Consider the following 22,745-nt stretch of genomic DNA (forward strand, 5'->3'; position numbering starts at 1 on the left):
ATTCCGCTGATTACAGTACGCTGCGTCAATCACACAGCCTGCAACAGTCAAACAACACACGGCATGTGCTCTGAGAAACTTTCATTCGTCAGCGCCATCCAACGATACATTTCTGGACACAGGTTCACAAGACCTTTTTTCCTGGATTTTCAGTCAGGAATCAGTCCCTGCAGTTTGTCTGTTTTGTTAACGTTCACTCTGTTTATTAAAAACACAATATTATTTTTATTGAAAGGAAATCGAGCATCCAGAGGCAATAGTGGGGATGTGTGGCTACATATTACTCCGAAACCGTCAGCTATCGGTATTTGGCGGCATTTCCGGTTTCATGTTTGTCCAAGCAATGTGTGTGTGGGTGCTGGGACTCTCGGCGGTGTTGCCTCGCGTCTTCTCTGCGCCGTTCTTTTAATATTTGACACACGTACTTGGGAAGCAAGCATGACGACTGCGTGCCAGGGATAAGGGGCTACCTGCAAGTTTTACTCTTACATTTTATACCATACGTTTACTGTCGTAGAGAAAAACATTTTAAACATTTTGTAATTTTCTGTCGCGGTTTTGTTCGAACTATACACTGAATTTTTTTTATCATAGCGTGGCCTGAGAATGGTACTGTGTACCGAAACCGATAGCCAGCAGGCCAAATTAAAAATTTGCAACTGTAAACAGAAATAAATATTATTTATAATATTTTACAAATTTGCAATTGAAATCAGAAATAAATATTATTTATAATATTTTACAAATTTCGTATAATTTGCATTTTTCGTTCGTAATGATTTCCGTTGCTCAAACGGGACATATATGTTGTAGGTGAGCAGGTGGCATGCCACCCACGAATTTCAGTGAAGCGCTGAGCCTACCAGGTGCCTACTCGATGACAAGCGGCGTTTTCCGGCTCGTCTCGGCCGCGGATCTACCACTATACTTGCTCCAATACCACAAATCGTCCACCGTGAATCATGTGCTGCGCACAGTACTTGGGGTGCTGCTCATGCTACTGGGGCTCGGCAAGCACGGCGGAACAGATGGAATGATGCTCTGGGAGACCACGTGGCGGTGATAATGTTGGTGGCCAATCTGTTGGAGAAAGGCGTCTGGAGCGGAGGTCCTGCACAGGTGGCAGCACGCTGGGCGATTTTTGTGGTGATGTTAATGTTGCTTGGACTCTGGATGCCCAGTGGGACAGATGGCACGCTGCTACTGGAGGCCACAGACGTGCCGATAATTTTGGCGGCCTATCTGACGGCAAAGGGCGTCTTCCAGCTGGCCGGCGACGCAGATCCCGCGCAGGCTGAAGCACGCCGGGAGATTCTTGTGGTGTTGCTCATACTCTTTGGACTCCTTGTGCGCTCTGGAACAGGTGACATTCCGCAGTGGGAATCCCCGGTTGTAGCAGGCCTGATGATAGCCTACCAAACCGCAAAAGGCGTCTTCCTGCTGGCCTGAGACAAACAGCACAAGGTAGCCTATGCCTTCCGTGCACTTTTAGGATTACTTCTCCTTCTTTTTGTGTTCTCTGTGCTTGTCGGAATGGGGGACACGTTGCCACTGGAGTTTCCTGTGAAGATGAGCCTGATGGCAGGCACACTGACATCCATAAGCATCTTCCAGTTGGCGTGGACTACAGGGGCTGCACTGAAACAGGTTAGCCTCTCGTTCTTCAGGCTGTTGCTCATGCTCCTTGCACTCGGTGTGCACCTCGGAACAGATGCCATGATTCAGTGCGAGATTTCTATGATGGTGAACCTGATTGGTGCCAACCTGACAGCAGTCGGTATCTTCCTGCAGGTTTGGGACAAAGATCCCACAATGATGCACGCTTGCCGTGCACTCTTTGGAGTGTTACTCACAGTGATTAGGTTTTTCCCAACCAAGGGCAAAGTGAGGGACATGGAGTGTTTTGACATGTTAGGCATTGGTGGTGATCGATTTTAGAATGCCAACTTAAAATGGTTGGACACTCCCTTCTTACCCTAACTCATCTGATTCAAAGTCAAACTTTTCTGTGATGGATATCTGGTTTAAAAGTGAAAATAAACATGGTAATTCAATTTTCACTCATTACTCATTTGTTTGTCAGCTTCATTTTGATGCCGAAGTGATAATATAATGTAAGTGGTAGTGCTTCTACAATCCTCCAGATTTTGCCTATGTTACTTGTGAGACACAGAGAATGACATTCAAAATGGAAGGTGGAAACTGGAGTCGGACAGTACATAACTTTTGGTTTAATAGAGTATAAAACAATACAGATGCATTGAAGCCTCTGACGAGGACAAGCTTAAAAATTCACAGCCGGCACAGAAGTGACTTTCAAGTACAGGATCTCTCTTGAGAGCCTTCAGGCAAGTATTCTCTGGGGTTCCAGCAGATACTCGCAATTTCGTTTTTGCGTTGTGTAGCCAGAGTTAGCCCAAGCAAATAGTGCTCATCAAGTCTTTCATACGACCCCGAGGTTGCCGGAAAGCATTGGCTTGGTTTCCGTTACAAACAAAATTATTTTTCGCGGAGGTACAATCTGTCTATGCTACTAAATGAAGGTGAAACTTCTTAATAAAAAGTTTACTTAAACTGCTGAATGCTTACTCAACGTTCGAAAGCTGCTGAGTGAAACTTATTGTACTGAGCCTACTCTTTCTTTACTTATTCTCATCATTTCAACACTGACCCAAATTATTCTAGTGCAACGCAATCTGACAACTCAAAAAATGATAAATACAAAAGAAGCGCCCTGAAACAGAAGAAATCCTAACGATAACCCATACATATCATAAGTCACTTACCTTACAGAAAATCTTCATTACACGAACTACAGCTATACAGCAACCAGAAATACAGCCAGCTAAATAAAAGATTCTAACTACTGTAGGCTCTGACTACTAATGGGCGTGTGGTTAGCAAAGGAAAGATTTTGTTGCAGAGCAAACAATGTATTTAGCAGATTTTACCTTAATCATGTGACAACCAGTTCAAAAAAAAAATTATATAATCATCAGTAACAAATCTCCATGACGGATACACATTCAGACAGTCCGCTCGATCTAATAATGCAACCTCCAACACTGCTAATTATTAACTTCTAACCTCCATCACTGCTGATTACTCACTCCCAACTTCCATCACTGCTGGCTGTTCACCTCCAAGAGCGAGTCCAACCAGCCACAAAGTCTCTTAACAGAGTGTGAACAGCGTTGTCAGAGTTGTTACTGCAGATCGCTACATAGCGCTGCCAACATACAAACACTAAACAGGCTACTTGCAAAGGCAGTTCGTTTATTGCCAAACGCTTTAGCTTCTTTTATTTGTGAAGCATCTTCAGTGGCATGTGACACAAGTTCCTTTTTATACGTATAGTAACTGTATTATGTGGCCGCCCGGTTGGCCGTGCGGTCTAACGCACGGCTTTCCGGGCGGGAAGGAGCGCCTGGTCCCCGGCACCAATCGGCCCAGCGGATTTGTGTCGAGGTCCGGTGAACCGGCCAGTCTGTGGATGGTTTTTAGGCGGTTTTCCATCTGCCTCGGCGAATGCGAGCTGGTTCCCCTAATTCCGCCTCAGTTACACTATGCCGGCGGTTGCTGCGCAAACAAGTTCTCCACGTACGCGTACACCACCATTACTCTACCACGCAAACATAGGGCTTACACTCGTCTGGTGTGAGACGTTCCCTGGGGGGTCCACCGGGGACCGAACCGCACAATAACCCTGGGTTCGATGTGGGGCGGCGGAGGGGCGAAGTGGACTGCGGAAGTCGTCGTGGGGTTGTGGACCACTGCGGCTGCGGCGGCGATGGAGCCTCTCCGTCGTTTCTAGGTCCCCGGTTAATATACAATACAATACAATACAACTGTATTATGTGGTAGTTACCGTATGTTATTATGTTACATTTTGTCATGCTTTTCAGTTGTTTTTGAGGTTAAAACCGACTTTTGTAGCACAAATTTCGGGATGTGAAATTATCGTTCGATGATGCTTGCTTTTCGAACTATAATTCCACATCCCGAAATTTGTGCTATAAAAGTTGATTCTAACCTAAAAAACAATGTAAAAACATGACAAAATTTAAAATAATAATATACTGTAACTACAGTTGTGTTTTTGTGGTCTTCAGTCCAGACTGGTTTGATGCAGCTCTCCATGCTACTCTATCCTGTGGAAGCTTCTTCATCTCCAAGTAACTACTGCACCCTACATCCTTCTGAATCTGCTTAGTGCATTCATCTCCGGTTCTCCTTTATTATGTTTATAAAAAAAACATATATTACAGGCCACTGAAGATGCTTCACAAATAAAAGCTGCGCGGAGTGGCCGCGCGGTTTCAGGCGCCATGTCACGGATTGGGTGACCCCTCCCGCCGGAGGTTCGAGTTCTCCCTCGGGCATGGGTGTGTGTGTGCTGTCCTTAGCGTAAGTTAATTTAAGTTAGTTTAAGTAGTGTGTAAGTCTAGGGACCGAAGACCTCAGCGGTTTGGTCCCTTAGGAATTCACACACATTTGAACATTTTTGAAAACAAATAAAAGAAGGGAAACGCGTATGACAATAAACAAACTATCTTCAATTAGTTTCGTAGACGGAATATACCTCCACGAATTTTGAAGCAACTAAGAAACGACGGAAAACACAAAAAAGGCGAAAATTGTTTTAAAGCGGAATTTCACGTGCCCATTCAATAGAGCGGCTCCACGTTAGTGCGGGCACTGATAGCCGCGCAGGTGAGCGCCCCACACACCAATCATCATCATCCAGATTAGTCTAGTGCGATACTTGTTTTATCGATATTAACGATGGCAGTAAAACTCTAAGAATAACCAGTGAGGGAGCAGCGACAGCATTGTCTGACCTGCGCTGGATGCAGCGCTATTGAGTCGTTACTTGATTGCTGTTTATACTTTGTGTTTTAAAAGGAATATCTGGCTAAACTAATCTGAAAGCGCTCTGTCGATGGACACGTGAAATTCTGGTTTCTGTTGACAATGGGGGTCACATGAAACGTGACGAGCAGTAATTATTTGGGCTGACTCCAGCTACGCAACGGAAAAAAAGAAATTGCAGATTTCTGCCCAAATACCAGAGAAAATGCGCCTGACGAGTCTTAGGAAAGACACTCGGTATATCGAATTTGTTTCATGTAAGTCTGAAGATTTCGTTGTCATGGTCATTGAATGTAATAAATATATTCTAGGTTGTTAAGGCCACGTTCTTTCCTTTTCATACTTTTCTTCAGTACTGCACGTTTCAACCACTCTGGTGAGATCATCTCCAGGTGTCCCCAGTTGGCTGAACACTGTTGAAAACCAGTGTCTCCTTCAGCTACAAAAAGATATTTTCCCTTGTTTGTTATTGGGTAAAGTTTTTCAGCATACAATTGGTGGGGTATAGGTAGCGATAGCAGGTGGTGAAAGACGGGAGGGTGGGAGGAGAGAAATTTACTAAAATATTATTATCGTGCCGCCGACGTGACTCCCTGATAGTTGTTTCTATCCCTCATGCACTGCGGTTTCTTATTTACAAAACTTTCCTCATCTCGATTCTGCGGAGAACTTCCTCATTTCTTACTCGCTCTGTCCGTCATTTCAACATCCTTCTATAGCACCACATCTCAAACGTGTCGATCCTCTCCTTTTCTTTTTTCCAGCAGTCCATTATTTATCTCCATACAATTCTGTGCTCTAAACAAAAATTCCTAGAAATTTCTTCCTCAAATCAAGTCCACGTTTGATACTAGATGGTTTCTTTTGTGTAGGAATGCTTTATTCATCATAAAAGAAGGCTTCTTTTGGGTAGGAATGATCTCTTCATCTGGATTAGTGTGCTTTTTACATATCACTTGTTTCATCAATCGTCTGTTATTTTGCTTCTAAAGTAGAACAATTCCTCTACTTCATCTTATCATTGTCCCCAAGTGTGCTGCTGAGTTAATCACTAATCTCATTCCAACTGCTCCTAGTTCTTTTCAGCTTTATTCGATTTTCCCTCAATCTGCATCCGTGCTCATTAGCCTGTTCTTTCCATTCAGCAGGTCATATGATTCTTCCTCACTTCCACTGAGGACAGAAGCGTCATTAGCAACTCTGCAGACTGATTTCCTATCGACTTGAAAATAATCTCATCTTTGAAATTTCCTTTCATTTCCGTCGTTACTTCTTCGATGTACAACACTAATAAAATGTGTGAAAGATTGCCGCTTTGTCTTACACTCTGTTATAATAAGAGTACTTCTTCTTTGCCTTCCATTGTTATTGTAAGGACAAGGAAAAGTACAAGGACAAAAGATGGCTGTGTCCATTTGAAGTGAAACATACTGACATTAACCTTAACTGATTTAAATAAACGTCCAAAAACGCACATTTCGGTCGCCAAAGGCTTGTTTGGATCCCACTCAACTGAAATGCAATTCCAGCTACTCCACCTTACTAGGTCTGATTCAAGGAAGCAACAACGTATTGTTGATGGGGATCACCGTAGACAATGGATTCTAACAGCAGATGGATGAGACACACTGCAGCCAATTCACTAAACATTTCATAATTTGAGAAGACCCAGTAATCAGCTATGGCATTCAAACCTGTGCCTACGTTATGGAATGGACAGTCCACAATCACAAATTTGTACGTCTATTTGCTGCAGAGCACCACGATGGGGCACTTAATGCAAGGCAAAAATCCACATGGACTGATGGTAACTGGACAACCGAATGTACAGTATCAGCATCTCAAAGGGTCACACGAGATCATGCATTCCACTTGCCAAGATGAAACCGTTGAGGTAGGTGTTGACGCTATGCCCATGATGGTAATGTCTGTATGGCATGAACTAGGGCCCCTGATACACACGCCATCATCTGTCTCTGGCGAACATACAGGAACCTACAGTCCGATCATGAACGCCCGATCATTTGTCTAAATCACTGTGCAAATGATCTGTGCCTACAACAAATCATTGTCCCATTCTATCCCTCTGGAATTGTTGGAGGAACACTTCATGAGGGTACATCTGAGAAACAACAACTTGGTCACAGGAGCTAAGGTTTTTATTGTTTGTTGTTTGGGTATAAGTATTGGTCGAGCTGCTTATTTGTCGACTTACCCGCCAGATGGTAGGACAACATGCGGTTAACATCAGTCACTGCTACTCAGGAGAGTGGTTGCCAACCTTTCTTAGACGGATACCACTGATTGCAATTAGACACTGTGTTTTAAAATGAATGACGAAGGAATTCGTGGTGCATTGTAAGTGTCATCCGCAATTCATTCCCAGATAAGAAAACTGACTATCCATAGTGAGGGTAGACAGTTGTTACAAAACATCCTTTCCGTGCATTCCTCTCCATTGCGGCTCTGGTCTGCCCCGCGCACCATAACCCTATTTAAAAATCAACCAAGTTAAAATGTGAGCACTATACTTACTGATGGTGAATCACTTGATTGTTGGACTCCTTACTTCTGAACTGGCAGAAATTGGAAGGCTTCAGGGTGTTAATGCTTTGTGTCCGACCACATAATAATAATAATAATAATAATAATAATAATAATAACTATGGAAGAGTTACAACTACTAGTTTATATAAGAGCACTCACGACACTAAATATACACACTAGACAGAGATCAGAACAAACCAACACACAGAAGAAACCCACAAAACCAGCATGGCAACACAAGCTACAGATCGAAATAGAAAAACTGTGAAAAGACATCGGACAGCTAACACAATTTATAAGAAATGAAATATCAGAAAAAACGAAAAAGGTTAGGTAAAATCTCACAACAAGAAGCGATAGAGCAATTAGATGAAAAAAAGCAGAAATTACAAGCATTGGCCAAACGACTTAGAAGATACAAAAAAAGTGAAAATAGAAGGAAACAAAACCAAACATTCAACACAAACCAAAAGAAATTTTACCAGACAATAGATAACACACACACACATTAAAATAGACAATCCACCAAACATAACAGACATGGAACACTTCTAGAGCAACATATGGTCAAACCCAGTACAACATAACACACATGCACGGTGGATACAAGCAGAAACAGACACGTACAAGATGATACCACAAATCCCTGCAGTGATAATTTTGCAGCATGAAGTCATCCGAGCAATTAATTCTACGCACAATTGGAAAACCCCTGGAAAATATAAAATAGCAAATTTCTGGCTAAAGAAGTTCACCTCAACACATTCACATCTTACTAAATTATTTAACAGTTACATTGCAGACACATACACAGTCCCTGATACACTTACACAAGGAATAACGTATCTGAAACCTAAAGATCAAGCAGACACGGCAAACCCAGCAAAATATCGCCCCATAACCTGCCTACCAACAATATACAACATATTAACTTCAGTCATTACACAGAAATTAATGACACATACAACACAGAACAAAATTATAAATGAAGAACAAAAAGGCTGCTGCAAAGGAGCACGAGGATGTAAAGAGCAACTGATAATAAATGCAGAGGTGACATACCAAGCTAAAACTAAACAAAGGTCGCTACACTACGCATACATTGAAACTTCCTGGCAGATTAAAACTGTGTGCCGGACCGAGACTCGAACTCGGGACCTTTGCCTGTGAGGAGGGGCGTGAGTCGTGCTTGGGTAGCTCAGTTGGTGGAGCACTTGCCCGAGAAAGGCAAAGGTCCCGAGTTCGAGTCTCGGTCCAGCACACAGTTTTAATCTGCCAGGAAGTTTCATCTCAGCGCACACTCCACTGCAGAGTGGAAATCTCATTCTACACATACATTGATTACTAAAAAGCTTTTGATAGTGTACCCCACTCATGGTTACTACAAATATTAGAAACATACAAAGTAGATCCTAAATTGATACAGTTCCTAAACATAGTAATGAAAAATTGCAAAACCACACTTAATATCCAAACAAATTCAAATAATATCACATCACAGCCAATACAGATTAAGCGTGGAATATACCAAGGAGACTCATTAAGCCCTTTCTGGTTCTGCCTTGCTCTGAACCCACTATCCAACATGCTGCATAATACAAATTATGGATCTAATATTACTGCTACATACCAACACAAAATCACACATTTGCTAGACATGGATGATCTAAAACTACTGGCAGCAACAAATCAACAACTCAACCAATTACTAAAGATAACAGAAGTATTGAGCAATGATATAAATATGGCTTTTGGAACAGACAAATGTAAGAAAAATAGCATAGTCAAGGGAAAACACACTAAACAAAATTACATATTGGATAACCACAGCGACTGCATAGAAGTGATGGAAAAAACAGATGCCTATAAATATCTAGGATACAGACAAAAATAGGAACAGATAATACAAATATTAAAGAAGAACTAAAAGAAAAATATAGACAAAGACTAACAAAAATACTGAAAACAGAATTAACTGTAAGAAACAAGACAAAAGCCATAAATACTTTTGCTATACCAATATTGACCTACTCATTTGGAGTAGTGAAATGGAGTAACACAGACTTAGAAGCACTCAATATACTTACACGATCACAATGCCACGAATATAGAATACATCACATACATTCAGCAACAGAAAGGGGTACGAAGTGTAGATAACCTCCTAGATGGTGTACCCCGGGCAACGCTGTAACATGGCACAGCGGCGAAAAGTCTACACATCTACGGCGGCCGGACGCGACAATGCCTCCCGGCCCACACAGAGGCAAATAGAGCAGAGTCTTAGCATGAAGAAGCTGAACGTATGCCAGTTCAACATAGAAGGCTACACGAGGACCAAGGGAGGAATCCTCGAAAAGATCTTAACGAGAGACCCACCTCACAGATGAAACCATCAATCGACTCAAAATACCAGGATTTACAGCTGTGAGCTACACTGGACGCGACAAACATGGCATAGCCATCCTAGTGAAGAACGAAATCCTAAGGAACTTTGACACCAAAGTGGTACCAGCAGAGCATGCGATAGGCATAAAACTGGGAGAGATGACACTGTATAATGTCTACAAACCTCCATCACAGAAATGGCCCACAGGTATCCTACCCGAGGCTAACCACCCAGCAGTTTACGCTGGTGATTTTAACTCACAGCACACCAGATGGGGATACCCGAGATCCACAGCTGAAGGGACTGGACTAAGTGACTGGGCAGACAACCGGGACCTACACCTCCTTTTCGACCCCCAAGGACACAGCGACCTTCAAATCAAAAGCGTGGGGCACAACGTCAACACCTGACCTGACCTTCGTCACACGTGGAGCAACAGGTACACCCGTGCGAGCTATAAGAAGGGTCCTCGAGGCGTTCCCCCGAAGCCAGCACAATCCAGTAATAGTGGAGATCGGACTGTCAATCCCAGTCATAAAAAGCCCCCCAGTCCCCCGGTGGAACCTGAGGAAAGCTGACTGGAATAAATACCGATCCTATGTTGAGAAAACGATAAATCGGATACCTCCAAAACTTGAGAACTACAAAAGATTCGTAAACTTAGTACAAAAAGCGGCCCTAAATGCAATTCCACGAGAATCGAGAAAGGAATACACCCCCTGCTGGACGATAGAGTGTGAAACACTACTGGAGGAATATGAGAAGACTGGGGACGAGGAGACTGCAGACCAACTGATCAACGCCATGAATGAGAAATGTAGGAGTAGATGGAAGGAGGCGATGGAGAATCTAGATTTTACCCACTCCAGCAGGAAGAGCTGGGGCCTGCTGAGGAAATTAGGCGGTGCCACAGTGCCTAACAGGCCGACTCTTGGAACCAGCATCTGAGATTGCAGCTGTCCTGAAACAGACCTCCAAAATCCAGCTAAAACAGCCGAAAAGAGAGAAATTTCCCAAGATCTAAGCAGTTTATTGCTTAATAACCCAACCAACATGGGCATTGTAAAAGAAGTGGAGACAGAAGAGATATCCCAGGCCTTGAAGCTAATGAAGACAGGAAAAGCAGCCGGACCTGACAACATCCTACCAGAATTCTTAAAGGAATTGGGAACTTTAGGAAGAAGGTGGCTGGACAAACTTTGTACGGAATGCATAAGCGCGGGGGTTATACCTAAGGAATGGAAAGAAGCAAAAGTCATCACAGTGCTGAAACCCGGAAAGACTGGAGATAATCCTAGGAATTACAGACCAATATCCCTGCTATGTACCTCCTATAAATTATTCGTGAGAATATTGCTGACTAGATTAACTCCATACATCGAAGCCAACTTTCCAACTTACCAAGCGGGTTCCCGAACAGATAGAAACTGCTGCGATCAAGTGCTGTCCCTCACAACCTACACTGAGAAAGGCTTCCAGAAGAAGATGAAAACTGGCCTGGTCCTCATAGACCTCACATCAGCTTACAACACAGTATGGATTGAAGGGTTACTGCTTAAGCTAACTAGAATCATAAATTGCAAGCAGACTTACAAACTACTCAAGAACATACTAACGAACAGGAAAATCAAGGTCTCACTCCATGGCACGAACAGTAAGAGCATGGTTCTGAATAATGGTCTGCCACAGGGTTCGGCACTAGCACCCGCTCTCTTCAATCTATATATAGCTGACTTGCCAGAAACTAAATCATGCAAATTTGCATATGCAGATGACCTGGCCATCGCATATCAGAGTAAAAACTACAACGATCTCGACGAAACACTGAATGCAGACCTTGAAGTCATGAACACCTATTACTCCAAGTGGCACCTACTTCCCAACCCCAACAAAACAACCAGCACTATAATGCACCTCAACAACAGAGAGACACACAGAAAATTACAGATCTTTTCGAATGGCCAAAGCATAAGACATGAGGATAAGCCTAAATATTTGGGAGTGAAACTAGACCGAACCCTAACGTACAGCTCACACCTCGAAGACACAAAGCAAAAACTAAAATCCCGCAATGCTATCCTTTCAAAACTGGTTGGAACAACATGGGGATGTGGAGCGAGCACTTTGAGAACTTCAGCACTAGCCCTTGTCTACAGTGTAGCTGAATACTGTTCACTAGTCTGGAGGAGAAGTGCACACGTATCTAAAGTGGATGTCCAGCTGAGGGAGACAATGCGAATAATCTCGGGAACACTCAGGGCCACCCCCTGTGCATGGCTTCCTGTACTAGCGAACATAGAGCCTCCAGAAATCAGGCGATCACAGCTAGCCCTAAAAACCTACAGGAAAATTATAGACAACCCGGACCTCCCTATCCACCAAGATCTGACACCGACAAACAGGCTTAAATCCAGATCACCCTTTTGGAAAATCGGTGAAGAACTACAAGCCTTTGAGCCGAGAACGGCCTGGAACGAAGTATGGTCGGCAAGTGAATTTAAGAACAAAAATTTAGTACACGATCCGAACAAGAAGATTGATGGCTTCATCCTACCAAGAAGAGTATGGACAGCTCTAAACCGGGTCAGAACGAGTTCAAAAATGGTTCAAATGGCTCTGAGCACTATGGGACTTAACATCTGAGGTCATCAGTCCCCTAGAACTTAGAACTACTTAAACCTAACTAACCTAAGGACATCACACACATCCACGCCCGAGGCAGGATTCGAACCTGCGACCGTAGCGGTCGCGCGGTTCCAGACTGAAGCGCCTTTAACCGCGTGGCCACACTGGCCGGCTCAGAACGAGTGTTGGGAGATGTAAACACCTGATGAACAAGTGGGGCCTGGCAGACAACGTTGTATGTGAGTGCGGTGAAATACAGACAATGGACCATCTACTCGTGTGCAAAGTGTATGGCTATGGTGGTGAACTCATGGACATACACAGACTCAGTGACTCAGCCATAGAGTGGCTCAAAAACATATCTAATATAATGTAGAATTATATTGTTTTCTTTTTAGTATATAGTGTAAGAATATTGTAAATTATGCCTCTGTGATGCCGAACGAGTAAATAAATAAATAAGCAACAGAAAGATTCACATTAAGCAGAAAGGAAGGAGGAAGGGGATTTATCGAGATAAAAAACCTACATTATGGACAGGTAGACAATTTAAGAAAATTCTTTATAGAACGAGCAGAAACTAACAAAATACACAAAGCAATCACTCACATAAATACATCGGCTACACCATTGCAATTTCATAACCACTTCTACTACCCTTTAGATCAAGTAACATCAACAGATACGAAGAAAGTAAATTGGAAAAAGAAAACACTACATGGCAAGCACCCGTATCATCTAACACAGCCATACATCGATCAAGACGCATCCAACACATGGCTGAGAAAAGACGGAAGGATTCATGATTGCAATACAGGATCAAACAATAAACACCAGATATTACAGCAGGCATATTATTAAAGATCCCAATACCACAACAGATAAATGCTGACTTTGCAAACAACAAATAGTAATAGTAGATCACATCACAAGCGGATGTACAATACTAGCAAATACAGAATACACCAGAAGACATGACAATATAGCAAAAATAATACATCAACAACTTGCCATACAACATAAACTAATAAAACACTACGTTCCCATATACAAGTATGCACCACAAAATGTACTGGAGAATGATGAATACAAATTATACTGGAACAGAACCATTATAACAGATAAAACAACACCACATAACAAACCTGATATCATACTCACCAATAAAAAGAAGAAATTAACACAACTAATCGAAATATCCATACCCACTACAACAAATATACAGAAGAAAACAGAAGAAAAAATTGAAAATACATCCAACTGGCTGAGGAAGGCAAGGACATGTGGCATTAAGGTAAAGTTGACATACCAATTACACTATCAACTACAGGAGTCATACCACACAATATCCACCAGTAGATTAACGCAATACACCTGCATCCAAACGTATATATACAACTACAGAAATCTGTAATTATTGATACATGTTCAATTACCCGAAAGTTCCTAAATGCAATGTAACATATACCGTACAGTTAAAAGGAAGTGACGCTTGATCAAGGTTCGCCTCACTTTCCATTTTTAACCAGACATAACGTCTGAGAAAGGTATATAATAATAATAATAATAATAATAATAATAATAATAATAATAATAATGTGTACAGCACTATGTTAGCCCATATGTAGTTACTGCTGTGTCTTGCTGTCAATTAATTCATTTATCTGTTTTGAAACGAGTAATGAAGCAATTTATAGACTACTGAAGGTACTATCTACAACTCGGAGAAGACATTTCTTGAGATATTCAGCATTTGTTTCGTATGTGTCTCACTTTTATCATCATAAATGTATGGGACAGAGCACAGCATGTGTGTCTGGTGGGTGGAGTATGTGAGGAACCTGTAAACACCGTTTTAATCCTATTAATTGAGAAAAAGCAATTATTGATAACTTATTTGAAGAGTATTAGAATCTTACAAAACTGTGATAACAGTAATGATCAGTTGAAAGTAATTCAGTTTGTCACAAACGGAATCCAGTCGTTTAGTTTTTGCACCTCAGAAAATTTTAGTTTGCCCCATAGGTGGTAATTACCCCCAGGCTGGGAACCACTGCTCTAGGGGGACCACACACTGCTGGAATAAGTCCCTGGTATTCAGCCTACAACTTTGTGCAAAACATAAAAGGATGTCGTATAGGCATGTAGGTATACTATCTGGTGAAAGATATCCAGACACCTATTCGTGGACATTAAAATGGAGTGTGTCCTCCCATCACTTTAATGACCGTTTCAGATCTGCTGGGGACACTTTCAATGAGAGGTCCGAATGTCTTTGGAGGAACGGCAGTTCGTCGTTCGCCAAGAGCTGAAAGCAAAGAAGGTTGTGCTGTTGTGGAGGCTGGGGTCTGGAGTGAAGTCGACCTTGTGACTCATACCAGAGGTGTTCCATTGGGCTCAGGTCCCGACTCAGGCACACCAGTCCATTTTAGGAATGCTGTTTTATGGCAACGTGCATTGTAATCCGACGCAAGTGATCATGTCAGAGCTGTTCCTCTACTATATACAGTACGCAACTCTGTAAAATGTGTCCATATCCGTCCGTATTTTGCGGTTTCTTAAGCGCAATTAGTCGACCACACCCTAACCACGAAATATACCTGCACACCATAAAACAACCTCTGCTGTACTTCACTGTCGGCACTACACATCATGGCAGGTAACTTCCTCCTAGCATTCGCCAAACCAAAATCCTTCCATCGGGTTACCACGGAGTATAGCGCGATTAAATCATTCGTTTCCAGTTATCTACGGTCCCGTGACGTCGCTCTTTACACCACTCAAGCATCGCTTAGTACTGACTACTGAAATGTGTGGTTTATGAGGAGTCGCTCGACCATTCACCCCCACTCGTTTGAACTCCCAACGCACAGTTATTGTGCTAAATGCATTGCCGATAGCAGTTAGCAACTCACAGCCCATTATTTCCTCTAATTTCATACGAATATTATTATTTTTTTTTTTTTTTGCGGCCTTGTTCCGCGATGCTTGACACTCCCTCTCAATCAATATCAGGTGACATCCAAAGACTAGCCCACTTCGATTCCCGGCTGGTTTGGGGATTTTCTCTGCCCAGGGACTGGGTGTGTGTTGCCCTCACCATTTCATCATCATTCGTGACAGTGGCTAGGTTGGATTGCGTAACAATTGGACTGTGTAAAAATAGAGACTTTGCACGGGCGCTGATGACCGCGCTGTTGAGTGCCCACAAACCAAGCGGCGGCGGCGTCGTCGTCGTCCCCGGCTTACACTGGCAGGTCTGCCTCTCGTGTCATCTAGTGGTCAATTCCGCATTACACAGGGGTGACTGGATTCTTACGATAAGATGTTTATACGGTTCAAATTACGATAGGCGATACATGTGTTCAAGTCCAATCTCTCATTACGCAAATATTATAAATGTTAACTGCGAGGTATATCAGGTACAGCACTGACTGGATGAAAAGTGGCTTCTGTACAGCCCACGGCACAATAGAAAGGAAAAATACGCGTAGTGTCTTCGCTTCTGTTGATGCAAAGTAATGATGGAAAACGTATCAAGCATGACTGAATGTGTGTGAGCACAAAAATTCCATGAACAGTTTAATATTACTCGTATTTGCAGGATCATTAGCGAGGATGACATAGCTTGAACAATTCATGGCACTTCGTGATGTTTTTAAATAATCTTTCTAACACAAATATTTAGTCAGCTCGTAGGGTATTAATTTCGCAGAGTTCGCCATATACTCCTAACTACCTTAATTGTTTTTATGATACTGTAAAGTTAATCAAATAAGCATGGCACATGCCAATCTCAGAAGTTGAATCTATCTCGTAATTCGTTCTGACTTATTCTATTGCGCACAGTGACATGTGTTTGTGCGCGTGTCTTTAGTATCTGTATCTAACTGTATAATTAATTTAATTAACTATTATGCACATATCATTACTAAATTCAAATGTATATGGCTCACATCGTCATATAGTTAGAATAGTACCTCACATAGGTCGTTCACTGACATTTGGCTGATGTAGGAAGTAATCATCTTTATTCAGGGTTACAGTCAAACAAACACTGCCAAACAAACACTGCCAAACAAACACTGCCAAACAAACACTGCCAAACAAACACTGCCAAACAAACACTGCCAAACAAACACTGCCAAACAAACACTGCCAAACAAACACTGCCAAACAAACACTGCCAAACAAACACTGCCAAACAAACACTGCCAAACAAACACTGCCAAACAAACACTGCCAAACAAACACTGCCAAACAAACACTGCCAAACAAACACTGCCAAACAAACACTGCCAAACAAACACTGCCAAACAAACACTGCCAAACAAACACTGCCAAACAAACACTGCCAAACAAACACTGCCAAACAAACACTGCCAAACAAACACTGCCAAACAAACACTGCCAAACAAACACTGCCAAACAAACACTGCCAAACAAACACTGCCAAACAAACACTGCCAAACAAACACTGCCAAACAAACACTGCCAAACAAACACTGCCAAACAAACACTGCCAAACAAACACTGCCAAACAAACACTGCCAAACAAACACTGCCAAACAAACACTGCCAAACAAACACTGCCAAACAAACACTGCCAAACAAACACTGCCAAACAAACACTGCCAAACAAACACTGCCAAACAAACACTGCCAAACAAACACTGCCAAACAAACACTGCCAAACAAACACTGCCAAACAAACACTGCCAAACAAACACTGCCAAACAAACACTGCCAAACAAACACTGCCAAACAAACACTGCCAAACAAACACTGCCAAACAAACACTGCCAAACAAACACTGCCAAACAAACACTGCCAAACAAACACTGCCAAACAAACACTGCCAAACAAACACTGCCAAACAAACACTGCCAAACAAACACTGCCAAACAAACACTGCCAAACAAACACTGCCAAACAAACACTGCCAAACAAACACTGCCAAACAAACACTGCCAAACAAACACTGCCAAACAAACACTGCCAAACAAACACTGCCAAACAAACACTGCCAAACAAACACTGCCAAACAAACACTGCCAAACAAACACTGCCAAACAAACACTGCCAAACAAACACTGCCAAACAAACACTGCCAAACAAACACTGCCAAACAAACACTGCCAAACAAACACTGCCAAACAAACACTGCCAAACAAACACTGCCAAACAAACACTGCCAAACAAACACTGCCAAACAAACACTGCCAAACAAACACTGCCAAACAAACACTGCCAAACAAACACTGCCAAACAAACACTGCCAAACAAACACTGCCAAACAAACACTGCCAAACAAACACTGCCAAACAAACACTGCCAAACAAACACTGCCAAACAAACACTGCCAAACAAACACTGCCAAACAAACACTGCCAAACAAACACTGCCAAACAAACACTGCCAAACAAACACTGCCAAACAAACACTGCCAAACAAACACTGCCAAACAAACACTGCCAAACAAACACTGCCAAACAAACACTGCCAAACAAACACTGCCAAACAAACACTGCCAAACAAACACTGCCAAACAAACACTGCCAAACAAACACTGCCAAACAAACACTGCCAAACAAACACTGCCAAACAAACACTGCCAAACAAACACTGCCAAACAAACACTGCCAAACAAACACTGCCAAACAAACACTGCCAAACAAACACTGCCAAACAAACACTGCCAAACAAACACTGCCAAACAAACACTGCCAAACAAACACTGCCAAACAAACACTGCCAAACAAACACTGCCAAACAAACACTGCCAAACAAACACTGCCAAACAAACACTGCCAAACAAACACTGCCAAACAAACACTGCCAAACAAACACTGCCAAACAAACACTGCCAAACAAACACTGCCAAACAAACACTGCCAAACAAACACTGCCAAACAAACACTGCCAAACAAACACTGCCAAACAAACACTGCCAAACAAACACTGCCAAACAAACACTGCCAAACAAACACTGCCAAACAAACACTGCCAAACAAACACTGCCAAACAAACACTGCCAAACAAACACTGCCAAACAAACACTGCCAAACAAACACTGCCAAACAAACACTGCCAAACAAACACTGCCAAACAAACACTGCCAAACAAACACTGCCAAACAAACACTGCCAAACAAACACTGCCAAACAAACACTGCCAAACAAACACTGCCAAACAAACACTGCCAAACAAACACTGCCAAACAAACACTGCCAAACAAACACTGCCAAACAAACACTGCCAAACAAACACTGCCAAACAAACACTGCCAAACAAACACTGCCAAACAAACACTGCCAAACAAACACTGCCAAACAAACACTGCCAAACAAACACTGCCAAACAAACACTGCCAAACAAACACTGCCAAACAAACACTGCCAAACAAACACTGCCAAACAAACACTGCCAAACAAACACTGCCAAACAAACACTGCCAAACAAACACTGCCAAACAAACACTGCCAAACAAACACTGCCAAACAAACACTGCCAAACAAACACTGCCAAACAAACACTGCCAAACAAACACTGCCAAACAAACACTGCCAAACAAACACTGCCAAACAAACACTGCCAAACAAACACTGCCAAACAAACACTGCCAAACAAACACTGCCAAACAAACACTGCCAAACAAACACTGCCAAACAAACACTGCCAAACAAACACTGCCAAACAAACACTGCCAAACAAACACTGCCAAACAAACACTGCCAAACAAACACTGCCAAACAAACACTGCCAAACAAACACTGCCAAACAAACACTGCCAAACAAACACTGCCAAACAAACACTGCCAAACAAACACTGCCAAACAAACACTGCCAAACAAACACTGCCAAACAAACACTGCCAAACAAACACTGCCAAACAAACACTGCCAAACAAACACTGCCAAACAAACACTGCCAAACAAACACTGCCAAACAAACACTGCCAAACAAACACTGCCAAACAAACACTGCCAAACAAACACTGCCAAACAAACACTGCCAAACAAACACTGCCAAACAAACACTGCCAAACAAACACTGCCAAACAAACACTGCCAAACAAACACTGCCAAACAAACACTGCCAAACAAACACTGCCAAACAAACACTGCCAAACAAACACTGCCAAACAAACACTGTCGGAAGAGGCTTTGATGGCTCAATGGCACCGACCGGCCGCCGTGTCATTCTCAGCCATCAGGCGTCAGTGGATGCAGATACGGAGAGGCACGTGGTCAGCATACCGCTCTGCCGGCCGTTATCAGATTTTGTGACCAGTGCTGCTACAAGTAACTCCTCAATTGGTCTCAAGTGCTGAGTGCGTCCCACTTGCCAACAGCACTCGGCAGACCCAGACGGTAATCCATCCAAGTGATAGCCAAGCCCGACAGCTCTTAACTCGGTGATCTGATGGGAACCGGTGTTAGCACTGCGGCAAGGCCGTTGTCTACTTACAAAGATAGACCCATTTTAATTAATTGCTTGAAATATAAATCAGGTATGAGTAATCTGCATACCGTTGGATGGAAGAGCATGTGCAGGTTTGATTACTACTGCTAGAGTGATGACGATTGCTTAAACGACAACTTGAGTGATCGTGCCTATACACAGTTATTTCGCTTCAGTTGTAAGACGGCTGCTACACCAAAAGGTTCTTGTTGAAAGCGTTCTGGAGTCGGATATTTCAGTGAAGAGAGCATTTAGTTCGGATTTGGCATTGAACTACCAAGCGGGAAAAAAAACCATTGGTTTCAGAAATTTGAACAAGCTGTGCGTATCTGCCTGCGTCGAATGAAGACGTGAAAAGAATTGAAAGAAGTTTTGTGCGTAGACCAAATATGTCAAGTAACGGAGTTATAAAAACTCGTAACATTTGAAACAATTGTAGGAAGAGTTGAGACGCTGTTAGCTTCACACGCCTTACCATTTACAACTTATGCAGAGTCTTGTTGAAAACCACAAGGAAATGTATGGCTTTGTAAAAGAGGTAATTACATTCCACCTCTATGAACAACTGTGACCGACCTGCGGAACCGCACTAAAGCTGCAATGAACTCAGCAACGCAAGAGATCTATTCGATACGAGCTCGGCTCCGTTCGGATGTTTATTGTACAGCAGAAGTAAACACTGAATATTTGTAACCTGTGATTGTAAATTTTTAAACTGGCCGTTTCCATGTAAGTGTAGATTATTGATATCCCATTCATAATTTGTGAAATATAGATTACTTAAGCGTAGACCATCTTTCAGAATAAACGTGTACTATAACAACTCTTAAAGTGTTGGTTGTATGGATAACGCCGATCCATCAATAATTACAGTACCAGATTTCGTATCGAACGGTAGATTGGGATTTTGTGAGACTCTACTGGTTTTAGTAGTTACCTTTCACTCTGACCCAGATTTTCAGTGTCATTTCTCCGTATTTAGCAATTTTTTTCTATCAGCTAGAACTTCCGAATTCACTCGGAACTGCTGCAAGAAGGATAACCGGACAGCTCTGCTGTCACCCTCTTTGACGGCGCAATGGCTTGATAACTGAGGCTCACACGCTCCTGACACACGCTAGGAGCGCCCAATACACCTGTAACGCAGTACCTACACGTCACCTGGACATAATCCTACTGAACCCATTTAGGATGGATGTCACTGAGTAATATTTGCACTTTCGAGCGAGTTGCCATCGTATTGAGATGGGTCGAGATGGCTCCCTAGCAATTACGACACGCTACTATCGCAACAAAGCCGAAAGGGGTGCTCAGTGCAATGGTATGGGTATGTCTAGTTTAATCAATTGACAGGTTTTAAAGGGTCTGTTGCTTCATTTACCACCATTAAGATGTCATGTTACTTTTTTGGTGACAATTCTTTTGAATGGCAATCTAAACCGAAAGCATACATGAAAATATCAACAAAGAGCAAGCAATTAAATCTCATCCCGTTCATTCATTCCATTACATCAGCTGGGCTTGCGAGTCCATGCGCCTGTTGCAGCTTTTCCATAGTGTTCATTGCTGTCGCCAACCGTGGGATTGGACGCGCAGGAGATGTGTGGTGGATGGCTCATTCGCCAGACTTGACGTCTCTGGATTTTTCCTTGTGATGATTCGTAGAAGACGTTGTTTATAAAGACATTCCCACTACACCTGAAGACATGTGAGAGAATTGTCAGAGCATGTGCTTCGATAAGTGCCGATGTGATAAGGAATACCACTCAATCCATGATAAGAAGATTGTAACACTGCAATGATACAAATGGTCATCACATCGAACACCTTCTGTAAATGGACGTTCATGCCACCTTTTCGACCTTAGTTGACCTTCAAAGACCTTACTGTTACACATCATTGGATTCGTCTCGAAAGCCGCTACCAGAAAATAAGTACCAAACTATAGCACCCAATTTAAAAAAAAAAAAAGTTGACCATATCTTTGAAGCGACTCCACCTTGGAACAAAAAACCAACGTCATATTACGGCCCCCGTTGTCCCATGCAACATTTGTCCCATAAACTTTTCAGCCCCTACCGTACTTCCGGAGCTATTTTTGGGGTAATAGTTTGTGACTCACCCTGTATAACAGTGTTTCCAGTCATCACACAATCTGTGGTTTCAGACAGCGTCATCCAGTCAAATACTTTGCATGCTTATTAAAAGAGGTAGCCCATTTCTGTAAGAAACCAAATGCTACGGTACAGCCAGCTATAGTCTCTTCCTCAAATTTCGAAATCAAAATAATTATTTCTCGGTTTATTAAAATTCATCTTTGTTTGCATGCCAAGAAAATTGGCAGTCTTCCTTTCATTCAGACATATCTGAGTGTCGATTAATAGATTTCTGATTTTAATTATTGAGACTTAATTCTTCTCCACGATTTTTATACATCTTTTCAAGCGAAGTCAAGGTCGACTGCAGGAACATGAAGTAAATTTCACTGATCGAAGTAGTGAAAAACCCTAAATTATTTTAGGTGGCCTGTAGTAGGTGTCAAAAGTTGTTTTAATGGTATCCAACGCTTAAGAATTCTCTAAGCTGCAGGCATTAACGACAGCCACACTGCATTTGAGTGAGATACAAGAGTCTGATGTTTGACATCAACGTATAAGCAGAACTGTGAGTTTCTCTGTCCTTACCGCGTATACTGAGAAGCAATTAGATATTTTCATGACGATTATTTCAATGTCAACAGTTAAGACTCCAGCAACGCTTAATATAGTATTGTAGAAAACATGGCAGGCCATCCAATTCCTTCTACATTTATTTCTAGCTCTTTAACTTGGTGAAGCACATTCCGCTG

The 22,745-nt window shown here is 42.4% G+C and overlaps 1 protein-coding gene across 1 annotated transcript in view; it reads left to right on the forward strand.

Moving 5' to 3' along the window:
* The first annotated feature begins 1,533 nt into the window (after positions 1 to 1,533).
* The window catches only part of LOC124805736 (vicilin-like seed storage protein At2g18540), a 42,815-nt gene continuing 21,603 nt past the window's right edge, over positions 1,534 to 22,745 (forward strand). Inside the window, exon 1 of the mRNA XM_047266305.1 lies at positions 1,534 to 1,791. Coding sequence (XP_047122261.1) covers positions 1,534 to 1,791 — 258 coding nt within the window. The remainder of the gene's footprint in view (positions 1,792 to 22,745) is intronic.

This window comes from Schistocerca piceifrons, chromosome 7 (assembly GCF_021461385.2).
Source record: "Schistocerca piceifrons isolate TAMUIC-IGC-003096 chromosome 7, iqSchPice1.1, whole genome shotgun sequence".
In the NCBI taxonomy this organism is placed as follows: domain Eukaryota; kingdom Metazoa; phylum Arthropoda; class Insecta; order Orthoptera; family Acrididae; genus Schistocerca; species Schistocerca piceifrons.